The following is an 11,762-nucleotide window of genomic DNA, read 5'->3' as shown; positions in this document are numbered from 1 at the left end:
GCTCTCGCGGTGGAACGTAACCATAACTAACTCGGTCGACCAGCCTCGTCGGGCCTTGCGTTCGCATCTAAGGGTGTAACTCCAGATTGACATGGCGTGCATGGCAGCGAGGGGCGTCACTCCATGCTTCTGCTTCGTATAACCAGCATCCCTGGGCTCGGGGTAGGGTTCTTTGTTCCCACAGCGCCCAACACGGCTCGACGGGCCATTCGTATTGCCTGCTCGTTGGCTGGCGAGTCCAGGGGGGCCTGAGACGGGTCCGGAGTCCGGGCCATTCGAGCGGATAAGCCCGATCTTAAGGGGCAAATTAAGGACGATTAGCAGTTTGTTTGCTGCAGGGTTGAAAGCTACCATAACTCGCAGCGCTAAAGCAACGTCAGCGTTGTAGTTTGTTAACTAACTAGCTGACGGAATAGATATGAGCCACGAGTGCAAAGCCGGTTGAAATAGGGGTAGCCGGCTATCATACACACGACACAGGAAACCACTGTTTGATACTACCACTTCGCCTTCTCGCCATCCAAACTGCCTCGTTACGTATAGTTGACGATGCTTGGATGAAGTCATGACATCATTTCAATGTAGGCATATAAACCTCCAAAGTGGCATCATTATGGCCATCTTCAATTTTCACTCAACTACGACATCTCCCGACCTATGCATCCGTTGATAGTTTGTAACTCCTATACTACGCTCTACCAATTACTATCAGAATCTGAGCATGGATATTGAGGATCACCAAATATGCACGGCGATTGATGCAACCACTCATCAGTCAATTATGGCCTTGAATCCTGGCCTGGGAGTCTTCTCCAGGCTGCCCTATGAGATCCGCGAACTCATCTGGCTGGATTATTTCCCTGTAGACCAGGGGGACAAATTGACTCCATCTCAGTCGGAATACATGGATCTCAGAATCCTCCTGGTCAGCAGCAGACTGTACCAAGAGATCTCAGACGTCATCTTCTCCAAGACACGCATGATTATCGATCTCTCCCCCCCTCCAGATTCAGGGAAACGATTCTGGTGTGCTTTGCGCCTTCGGAGGCGTGTGCGAAAGGGTATCTTCTGTGACGGACCGGTGTGGACGCTCAAATGCCGGGCCAAAAGCAGAGAACGCCGCTTCGACCATTTTCCTTTCTGCAAGTTAGCCGCTATCGAAATCCATATATCTAACCCGGAAGACGAAAATGGATTTTTCTGGAGGTGGAGGAATGTTATCAGGACGCTTGAACTGCTCGATACTTCACTGCTCCCGCCTATAGTCATTCGACTGCAGAAGGGAAAGGAGTTGAGTCTGCAAGATACATATGTTGATTGTGCTGGCTACGATCTAGATAACCGTCAAGTCTTGAAGCAACTGAAGTACAGAAAACGCAAGATGTTAAGCTGGGTGGATACTTGCTATAGGTTAGTCCCTTACCCAGATGGAGGATATAATTCCCGTGGTTGGTACATCTACGATATACTAGTTTTGCCGTTCTATAGTAGATTGCGAGGTGCTCCCTCAATTCGAGTGGAGGTGCATTCTGATGAAATCAGGAGAAAGATTCACTGGACAACTATACGTCTTGCTCATGATGTATTCTATAGAAGGGTTAATAGCACCGATCCGTTCACATCTTACCTCGATGAGGAGTGGATCAACTGCCGGATCATTTCCCAGTACTATTATATACATGACTGCCTGGTTTGGGGGCAGGTGTTAGGGCACGGGAGAATGGTGCCCTTCTTTCGGGTTGGATGGGATAAGCGGAACCTCAAAATTATCGCCCACAGACTTGCGTGGCTGGTTAATAAGTTCCTTGACTGAAGACTCGACGCGGAGCCGATTTGAACATTGGCCTCGGGTGGTAGATACTCTAGCTATTTTCCATTCTAGTCCAACTGCTAGCTAGCATATTGTGTCTCTGTCGCTTTGAGTGCTAGGCGGGGGCTACTTCTCGTGCCAACCGGGTAGGTCGGTTTAATAAAGTATTCGGCTCTCTTATGAACTTCTCTTCGCTCCAGGTCAACCCCCTCCCTGCCATCCCGCAAGCATCACAGTCGTCGCTATGAGAGCTTCTATTAGATCGTTTGTAGACATCGAATTTCCCTGGATAGTAAGACAATGCAGCGAATTCCATTATAGCACAGATAATAGAGCAGGATTGGATTGCAATACTCTTCTTATCCAAAGTATATCCTGGGGTAACGGTCACCCAAAGGCAGTCCTAGTCTATGCTAGAGCTGGCACTTGAGCTAGAGGTTCTCAGTTTCCTGGTCGGCATACCCTCTGATGTCGGGTCAGTGATTCATTGCCCTTTTGGCAAAATTTTCCATCGTCGAAGGCAGTGGCCTGATCGGTTGAGGTAAGCTTTCGATATCACCACACTCTGTGAGAGATTTGAAGTTCTCAAGGATGAGAGCGCTAATAGACGGTCGTCCGGTTCGTCCGTGCGGCGTTAAATGCCGCCACCATGTATTATTCGAGATGGGCAAGCTCACTCGTGGCACTCCCTATGTGAATGACAAGGTTCTGGGCCAGGATTTCGCGTGGCTTAGAATGCATGGTCTCGACGACTGCAAGGCTTTCGTCAATATTGATGGCGAACCCCGGGCTTCTATCACCGTAGAACTCGTCCACTTCCGTGATAAAAGTAGAGGGTATTGCCGTCACTACAAGGAAGGTGCCTTTGCAGCCATCTTCGTAGCATTCTGACGCCCGGCTCTTAATTGCGCCTTGCAATTCTCTCATATTGATATATTTGATGCGCGGTGTTCCCTTGGGAAGCCTGACCAAGAGCTTCGAGCCCGTCCAGGGCGACATGTTTCTTCTTTCACAGTCCTGTGACCCTACCGAGTAACTTCGAGCTATCTGTTCTTCGGTTATTTGCTTCAGCAAAGTCGACATCGATATTTATATGTTTGTAAAATGGAAGGAAAGTATCGTCCATTGATTGTATCCAAAGCTGCTTATGACGTCAAATTTGGCCGGCGAGTGAGAATATCGAATTTAATAACTAGTCCACTGAGTGCGGCATCATACACTGCCTATTGGTGGTTTGCATTGACTAGTTTTACGCAAACTAAAACACATATACGTATTGCAGACTGAAGAAGTCGTCGGTTGCCGCATAAAATGGATCACGGAATCAGATACCATTAGGTAGACACCATCCTTTTTCGATTGTTGTCTGCAACCTAGTTATCCAGCTAGCTATCGAACACAAGAAAGCTTGGAGTGAGAAGTCCGTATCCGGCTGCTCCATTTGTTAATTAAAGCTGAGATTGTGGAATCCAATTTGAAATTATGCCTTGGTGGTATAGTTGCCGTGTCTGTGCTTCAGCTCCTCGAGGTCCTCGGCAGATAGTGGTTTACCCATCCAAGACGAGTCTGACAAGGCTCTACGGCGTGGTGTGGTCCTGATGCCCTCTAGGCGCTTTGTGATAGCGTTGAGATCTACCCGAAGATATTTCGCTAGGAAGTTTCCGATCTCCGTATTTTCATGAGTACCTACAAGAGCGCTGGCATCTTCGCGGGAAGAAGCATAGATATTAACGTTGACAGCTGGCGTTGCCAGATATTAGTGTGCTGATCACATTAAACAACAATAGAAATTCTTGGGAAGGGACTTACCGGTGTGGCCACCAGTCGACCATCCAACCTGGGCCCGCTGGCTGATCAATTCAGCAAAACCTTCCTCTCCGTTACGAACAACAGAGTCAATTTCACGATCGGATGCATCGTGAATTCCAAGACCCTCCTCCACAAGCTGGCGAGCAACGTCATGGTCGCCACCGTGGTTTTCGAGGACTTCTCCCAGATACTCAGCGGAGTGGGAAGCGTTGTTGAGAATATTCGGGCGCGCTCTACCAGCCGACAAACCACCAGTTTCGTGGTCCGAGGTACTGATCAGGATTCCGGGTGTAGAATCTTGCTCGAGAAATTCCAAGACAGCGGCAAAGGCTCTATCAAAGGCGACAACCTCATGGACTTGGGCAGCAGGATCATTTCCGTGACCGGCATGATCAATACGGGAACCTTCGATCATAATGAAGAAACCTTGGTTGCTATCACGAGTGGCATCGCTCAGTGCTTTCAACGCAGTACGCGTCATCTCCTCAAGGGAAGGGTACACGTTATTCTGATATCGGCGGTCAATCTCAAAGGGAATGTTGTCATCAGCGAAGAGCCCAAGTAGAGGGAGCTTGGCAGCAGCTCCTCCCTTCAAGCCGTCAAATCCCCTACGATCACCAACATATGAGAAGCCTTTGGACTTGGCAAGTTTGATAATGTCCTTGTTGTCGTCACGGCAGCCACCGTTGCTGCCTGGAAGGAAATGGCATCTCCCTCCTCCAAGAAGAAGGTCAAGTTGGCGGCCCAATGGGTGGTGTTCTCCGATTTCCTGCTCTGCAATCAAATCCTCGTAGGAGCGCGAGTTGGCATGGGCAGCAAACACCGCAGGGGTGGCATCGGTGATTCTTGTAGTAGCAACCAAACCAGTTCTATATCCGGCGGCCTTTGCACCCTCTAGGACGGTACCACAAGGGGTGTGATCGGGCAGAACAGCGATAGCACCGTTGTAGGTCTTCTTTCCACAAGAAAATGCGGTGGCACCAGCTGCAGAGTCGGTGATCGGGCTATTGGAGGATCTGGTACGCGACTGGCCGATCAGGTGGTCGTCTAGGTAGAGGACGTGCTCGTTGCCAGTCTGCCACTTTCGGAAGGCTCGAGCCATATCGACACTTTGAGGGCCCATTCCATCGGAAACCATGAGGATGACATTTCGCTTCCCGGCTGGTATATCCCTGCGCTGCTGTTCACCGACAGACTCCGATGCCTGAGCCTGGGGTAAAACTGCCATCACGGTGATAATGGCAACTGCCGCAGCCACGGCTGTCTGTGACCAGGAGAAGAACCCAGGGCGACGCCGGGAGTGTTGCGAGGGCGCCATCCTGTAGGAGAACTGCTGGTCTGGGGATTTCCGAAAAGGAAAAGCAAAGAGTAGGCGAATACTGGAAGGCAGCACACTCAGAATGCTGTAGTCGACTCGCTGCTTTATTCCGAGGAGTGCGGGATACAATTGAGCTATATATACTCGTATGTATTTCCATAGTTCACAAGCTGGCCGATTCTGCCAATGGAGGGACTAGGGTCCCTTGATGATTGACCTGGTCTATCACAAGTCCACGTGCAGCAATAATCCCTCGATTGTTGACTCTTCAGCAACAGTGTTAATTTGAAAGGCAAGACAGATTCCGCTTGCTGCCAGTAGTGGTGGACATGGTTACTGAACAGGAGAATTCCCTCGTCGAATTCTGCATCTCCGGCCTCCGAGGCATACTTACGTGGATAATACCCTGCGATTCAACGATATTCTTTAGGCTTTCCAAGCAAAAAAGGAGGGGTACTATTCGCGCGTAGGCCGGGCAAAGCTCCCTTCTATGGAACGAGGTATAGACTTTGACCACAACTCCTTAGAGATGCCGGGTCTGGTAGGGAGACTCTTATGGTGTTAGGGCCTATGAGCTGGTTGCCGGTTGCCATGAAGGAAATTGATGAGCTCTTCGTCCTCGGCTCAAGAAAAGTTCTCCACCCTTGGCGCGCTGGATCCATCCTGTGGGGAGCTCTTGGGTATAATCACGGCCATATAGACAGACAGAGCAACCAAAACATTCTATTTTACCACCTCATGGCGTCTACCGACACCGCGACTGGCGCTGGGCGTCTGGCTTGCAAGACACCTTGCGCTAACTAGGGGGGAGATCTCCCGAAAATTTTCTCGGTCCATTTCTGACAAAGTTGATATCCCTGTTGCTTGGGCCGTGGACCTTCGTTAGTACTGGCTTGGAACTCCGGGCTTGGAAAATTCCTTACAGGGCTGCACGTCTGAGACCGTTAGTGATTACTGCCCGGGCTCTTAGCACCAAACTGCAGCAATGAACACGATAGAGAGGGAACGGCCTGTGTATGGACGTGTCCTTCAAATGGACGACAAAGATGAAATGAGGTTGAAATTGACGTTGGGTTAAAGTGGCTAGTCGGTAACTTGTTATGACGTAATCACTCGCGTCAACGGCTTGAGCTCCAGCTCCCGCCCTCCAAAACATCAAAACATTCAAAACATCGACATCTTCATCATCACCGCTAGATCTCCAGAGCGACAGAAACAAAAAGGACAGACTGCTGCCGGGGCTATGGACCTGGATCTTGAGCATGCCGCAGACCTGTACGCCTAACAACCGGCCTTGTCGGCACAATGTGGGTTTCGTGCTAAATGAATGCTAAGACCTAAGAGCTCGCTAGCTGACCGTTATCTCTACAATAGCTCCGACAGGCTACGTATATTGTTCCCAGCACCGGCCAGCGTGTACACGGCACCCCCAATCTATCAGCCGGACATGACGGGGACGATGAACACACTCCATTGCTGCAGAGGAGCCCTCGCGCTGAAGATGACGGCCCGGAGCGTGCGGGTTGGATGCATCAGGCAACAGCGACAGCTGGCAGGTTGCGTTCGTTTATGCAGTCAGAGACAGGAAAAGGCATTTTGAAATGCAGTCTCGCGTACCTACTGGGCTCGATGGCGACGTTTGTCCCAGTGCTTTATCGATTTCTCGGCGACCAGTCTGGGAAGCATACTGTTGCGACAGTCACCGTATATTTCCACCCAGCCCAACAAAAGGTAGCATGATGGAGGCATTCGTACTGGCTTTCATCGCCTTTTGCTATGCTGCCTTTATATCGATTACCAGTATGGGTGTTTCGGTGATCTTTCAGGAAGGGCTCCACATGCTTCCTCTCGGCCATGTTATCATCTGATCGTCTTCTGCGGCGGTGGCCTCGGCTTCATTGGATGGGTAAAACAGAGACGAGGTGACCCACTGGTCAATGTCGCATGCTCACTTGCTTCTCTGGCAATCATCACTGTCATGACGAAGGAAGGATCTGTACAGCGAGGTGACCTGTCTTTTGCTAAAATCATCCAAGTCTTCAAAATGGTTGTTATGGGAGTTGTGGCTACAATGATGGTCTGTTTTATAGTATTCCCTATTTCTGCAAAGAAGAAGCTACGCCAAAATATGGTTGATATGACAGACTCCCTCTCTGATATGCTGGAGATCATTACGGAGAGTTTTATATATGGAGCATCAGGGCTTGAGAGCAGCCTTGAACAACGGCCTTTCCTTGATGCGTCATGCAAGAACAAAGCTGCATACTCGAAAATGGAAAAACTTCTTAAAGAAGCTAAGTTTGAGCACTATGTTGCCGGCACTGAGGAGGAATACCGGCTTGAGAAGAGATTAGTCCGTTGCATCCAGGACATATCCCAGAGTATCGGCGGACTTCGAAGTGCTGCAGCCCTTCAATTCGATATTCTGAACCAATTCCAACAGCCACAACAGGATATAAATACCTTTGACACATTGCGATTGCTACACAATGGATCTCCCATCCGCCTCCTCGACAGGCCACTTATGTCTATTCGTTCAGATGGCCTCCAGTCACCATCATCTGGTGCTACAACAATACGCTCACCTGAACGTCCTCAAACAGCAAATACACCTACAGAATTTGTTCAAGCCCCCGCAGACATGTTTGAAAGGTTTATTACTCACCTTGGACCTTCAATGGTATTTATTGAGCCCTTTCTTTGTACTTGAATGCTAGAACGCAATGCGACTAACCATAGCACACTATAGAACTCTTTGGCATATACCCTAAAGGAAATTCTAGGAGAACTCCCTTATGGCCCAGCTCCGGATTATAAAGTTACGGTTAATAAGAAGTTCCGAACAAGTCTTGAGCGGGCTCTTGACCTATACCGACACGCTAGAAATGATGCTTTGAATATAATATACAGCCAGAAGGATTTAATACTTGCTAAGGGAAAGCCCCTTGGAGTTGAGGCGGACTTAGAAGAAGTTGCAGCTAGCTGTGGTCATTTCAGTTTCTCTCTCCTAGAGTTTGGCGAGCAACTTAAAGAATTCCTCAGCATTCTTGATCAGCTTCAATTAGAAGCTGACGAGCGCCCAAATGGAAGAACATGGCGTTGGATCATGCCGTGGACTTCGGATCGGGAGCAAGATGAAAATATAGGATCACTTGACTCCGGTTTGTCCCCTCTGATATCACCTATATGCACTGCCTGATTTTCCAACAAACTAACTTTTGTGTGCACAGTAGACCCACTGGAAGACAAAAATAAAAAGGATAAAGCAATTGACGTCCCTTTCACCAAAACCACTTTCAGGTACAGGGTTTGGAAGGCACTGCATGTCTTTCGACGTGATGACACGAAGTTCGCCATTAAAGTAGGTGCCGGTGCTGCCATATATGCGCTGCCCTCATTCATGCCCGAAACTAGGCCCATATACTCTGCCTGGAGAGGGGAGTGGGGTTTAGTATCCTACATGCTTGTCTGCTCAATGACAATAGGGGCATCAAATACCACTGGCTACGCTAGGTTTCTTGGCACATGCATCGGAGCCATTTGTGCTCTCGCTAGTTGGTATGTTGCAGAAGCGAATGTTATCTTCCTTGCTCTATTTGGATGGGTAATGTCCTTTTGCACTGCTTATATCACAATAGCTCGAGGCAATGGCCCTATGGGGAGGTTCATCATGCTTACCTATAACCTTGTTGTCCTCTATGCATACGCATTAGCTAAGGAGGGCGCTGATGACGGCGTGGACGAAGGGGGCGAAGATCCTGTGATTACTGATATCACTCTTCACAGAGTGGTTGCTGTGTTTGTCGGTATCCTGTGGGGTATCATAATCACCAGGATTATTTGGCCGTCCAGTGCAAAACGGAAACTTAAGGATGGCTTGAGCGTATTTTGGCTTCGTCTCAGCGTCATCTGGAAACGCGATCCGCTCTCTACCATGATTCAGGGAGGACCGACATCTCCTTATTTCGACGTGCGGGAAAGGATCAAGCTACAGCTCTTCCTGAACTACCTGGACTCGCTTTTGGTGTCAGCAAGGTCAGAATTTTCGTTAAAGAGACCATTTCCAGATGCCGAGTATAAAGTTCTTGTTTCCGGGTCTAGAAGGCTGCTTGATGCTTTTCAGGCCATGAATCTTGAGATAATGAAGAACCTCACTGCTTCCGAAGGTGAAGCGGCAATGTTGAGATACACTTTACGGGAAAGGATGCAATTATCTGCTAGAATAAGCCATTTGTTATCAGGTATTTTCATCGTCCCGTTTATGTCAAACTATCTTCTAGCCGATAATTGGGAAATCTAACGTGGCAATAGTTATGGCATCTTCGATGAAACTGGGATATGCGTTGAACGAGGTTCTTCCAGACACCGAACATGCTCGAGATCGTCTTTTGGCCCGTCTCCATCATTTCAGGAATGATAAGCAGGCATCTCGATTGACTACGGATGAAGACTATGCTCTTCTATATGCATACGGTATGTTTTGAGACTCCCTTCTCGTTCTCGATAGAACCTAATAACTCACATTGGGGTTTTCAATAGCACTCGTTACTGCTCAACTATCAAAGGAGATTGTGGTATTAATGCAAGGTGTAAGAAAGCTCTTTGGAGTTATCGATGAGGATGCTATCACTCTTCAGTGATGGTACGGTCTCCCTTTCCGCGTTTACTGTTTAACTATATACCCCCTGCTGCAAGTACCTACTTATTTCTTTACGAACATACATTCCCATTCTTGCCACTCTTTGCGGTCAATCAATACCGTCTTCTCCCTGGCTTCTATAAAACTTATCAATTATCAATAACGGTAGTTAATATCAAGTGAAGGATACGTACATAGCAAAATTCCTCGGCCCTGTAATCTTATTCTCGAATCAACAGCACAGGCATATGCCCGACCTGCAGGAGATGTATACACCCATATATCTTGCAAACTGCCTGTGTATCAGATAATTCACGTCCATATAGGGCAAAGAAAGACTGTCCTCCCTATCACCAACCTCCTTTTTTGATAGTAGGTTGCTGTCCTGCTTACATAAGCTATCCTCTTTCAAACGCCGACGCCTTTTTTCTCGCTGCGACGACGAGACAAACCATCGACTTTGGCTTTAAGCGAGCAAAACTCCATCAGGTGCATGTTAGGCAAGGATAAGCGCCGGCAGACATCGGCATCTTCTCTGTTATTTAGATGAGGGCCTGAGCCAGCCTGCCCTGGCCTCGCGCGAGCGCCTGGCCACCTCGACCAACATCAACACCTTCACCATGCAGATCGACCCTGCGGCCCTGACAGGGACGACCGACTTTGCGACGGTTGCGCCGGCGTCTACTACCACCAAGCCTGTCCCAACTGGCCCTCCGATAGCCCAAAAAACGACTAAGGCGCTCATATCTGTTCCGCGCCTTGATGTCGAGCCTATTTATACCGAGCTGAAAAGCGCAATCGGGGATGGTTGGACCGAGTATAAGCAGGCCATCACACTCTTCTTGCTTGGTACGTCTAAGCAGTGATTGACATCTAATTCCATAGGCTTTGGTGTGCTTACTATATTTTTTTTTTTGTTAGGGCACCTTAATCAAAATGAATTTACCCTTCGAGCTGCGCCATTGCTAGCCGTTGACCCAAAGCGCGAACGACTTCACAATAATTTCGTCTGCGCGTTGCTGGGAAATCTGACTAGGGACCTTCCTGACCATGGAGTTGCGAGCTGGGTTTCCGCAAATGACAAGCCAACAGTGGTGTCAAAACCGGCCTCTGGAGATGCCGCTGAACAGCGTCTCAAGACCGAGGTCATGCAGCTCCCGCCGAGAGATAGGCGAAGATTAAAAGCGATCCCAGAGGTAAGCATTCCACTAGAAATACAAAATTTTTTGGCCTGTTGAACCTGCAGCTCCGCTGACATGGCAATTATAGCCCGATCCAAGTACCCTTCCCAACCCTCTTGAGGAATATCAACTGGCAAGACAGATCAGGCTTCCGGACCAGGTTCCTGCGAGCGCCGGCGGCTTAAACAAAACAAGTATGACTTGCTGTTAATTGCTTCTATTTTCCAATCATTATCTAACGGTTGATAGACTGGGAGCTTGAGATTCGTAAACGATACGCCCAACCTCTAGCATCAGAAACGGGAGAGTTTCCTGACTCCGAATCAATATATGCGCGCATGACACCTATTTGCTATGAGGAATCCATATCAAATGGAGCTACTTTCGCATGTGCGACGTACATGGCTATTGCGACTGAAAATTTTGTAAAGTCATTTCTCTCCAATGTCTTCGGCCGGACCAAATGTAATGGTCCCTCAGGAACTATAAATGGAATGACGACAAGGAAATATCGCCGCCAATTAGAACGTGAAGAAATGGCATTTACACGAGGAGAGCTGGTTAGAAATACCACCAACGGGCTTCTCCCTGTTGAAGCAAAGGAAGCGAGCAATCGCCAACCGTTGGGGCTACGTGACCTCAAATTGACCCTTGACATCGCGCCTGGGGCTCTTGGGCACATGCCCCTTATCATTAGCCAGATAATGGGGGGATATCTTGAAGAAGAACTTGAAGCAGAAAACCAATGTTACATACAAGAGGCCAACGCTGCTACCGATAGTGCTGATCATATACCCTCTGGAGACGAGATGGATATCGATGAAGAGCCATGGGACTGGGACGGTGCTACGGCTGCGGACCATAGCCAACTTAACTCGATTCTTGATGAGTGCCTTTCTATGGCATCCTGATGTACTGGTCTGGAGTCGAGAGGTGCATATTAATTGGCGCAAGCACTGGTTTTTTGGATTTTTGAATACTATTTTGTCTACCATGGAGTTGTGT

At 48.6% G+C, this 11,762-nt stretch overlaps 5 protein-coding genes across 5 annotated transcripts; 3 read left to right on the top strand and 2 right to left on the bottom strand.

Moving 5' to 3' along the window:
• Positions 1-721: 721 nt before the first annotated feature.
• On the top strand, positions 722-1,813 carry TRV_06684 (uncharacterized protein; the record flags this gene model as incomplete). Its single annotated transcript, XM_003019234.1, has 1 exon — positions 722-1,813. One exon carries the CDS (start codon positions 722-724, stop codon positions 1,811-1,813), a length of 1,092 nt encoding a protein of 363 aa, XP_003019280.1.
• A 651-nt stretch (positions 1,814-2,464) lies between these two features.
• On the bottom strand, positions 2,465-2,893 carry TRV_06683 (uncharacterized protein; the record flags this gene model as incomplete). The annotated part of the gene is made up of 1 exon (XM_003019233.1): positions 2,465-2,893. One exon carries the CDS (start codon positions 2,891-2,893, stop codon positions 2,465-2,467), a length of 429 nt encoding a protein of 142 aa, XP_003019279.1.
• Positions 2,894-3,290: 397 nt separating this feature from the next.
• Positions 3,291-4,937, bottom strand: TRV_06682 (uncharacterized protein; the record flags this gene model as incomplete). Its single annotated transcript, XM_003019232.1, has 2 exons — positions 3,291-3,550; positions 3,620-4,937. The coding sequence occupies 2 exons, from the start codon at positions 4,935-4,937 to the stop codon at positions 3,291-3,293; spliced, it is 1,578 nt and encodes a 525-aa protein (XP_003019278.1).
• A 1,736-nt stretch (positions 4,938-6,673) lies between these two features.
• On the top strand, positions 6,674-9,577 carry TRV_06681 (uncharacterized protein; the record flags this gene model as incomplete). Its single annotated transcript, XM_003019231.1, has 6 exons — positions 6,674-6,737; positions 6,764-7,617; positions 7,687-8,098; positions 8,168-9,178; positions 9,249-9,410; positions 9,477-9,577. The coding sequence occupies 6 exons, from the start codon at positions 6,674-6,676 to the stop codon at positions 9,575-9,577; spliced, it is 2,604 nt and encodes an 867-aa protein (XP_003019277.1).
• A 619-nt stretch (positions 9,578-10,196) lies between these two features.
• Positions 10,197-11,668, top strand: TRV_06680 (uncharacterized protein; the record flags this gene model as incomplete). The annotated part of the gene is made up of 4 exons (XM_003019230.1): positions 10,197-10,425; positions 10,462-10,772; positions 10,846-10,951; positions 11,007-11,668. 4 exons carry the CDS (start codon positions 10,197-10,199, stop codon positions 11,666-11,668), a joined length of 1,308 nt encoding a protein of 435 aa, XP_003019276.1.
• Between the last annotated feature and the right edge of the window lie 94 nt (positions 11,669-11,762).

Source organism: Trichophyton verrucosum (genome assembly GCF_000151505.1).
Source record: "Trichophyton verrucosum HKI 0517 chromosome Unknown contig00773_1.f1.exp, whole genome shotgun sequence".
Lineage (NCBI taxonomy): Eukaryota > Fungi > Ascomycota > Eurotiomycetes > Onygenales > Arthrodermataceae > Trichophyton > Trichophyton verrucosum.
This window is presented reverse-complemented; position numbering and strand designations above follow the sequence as displayed.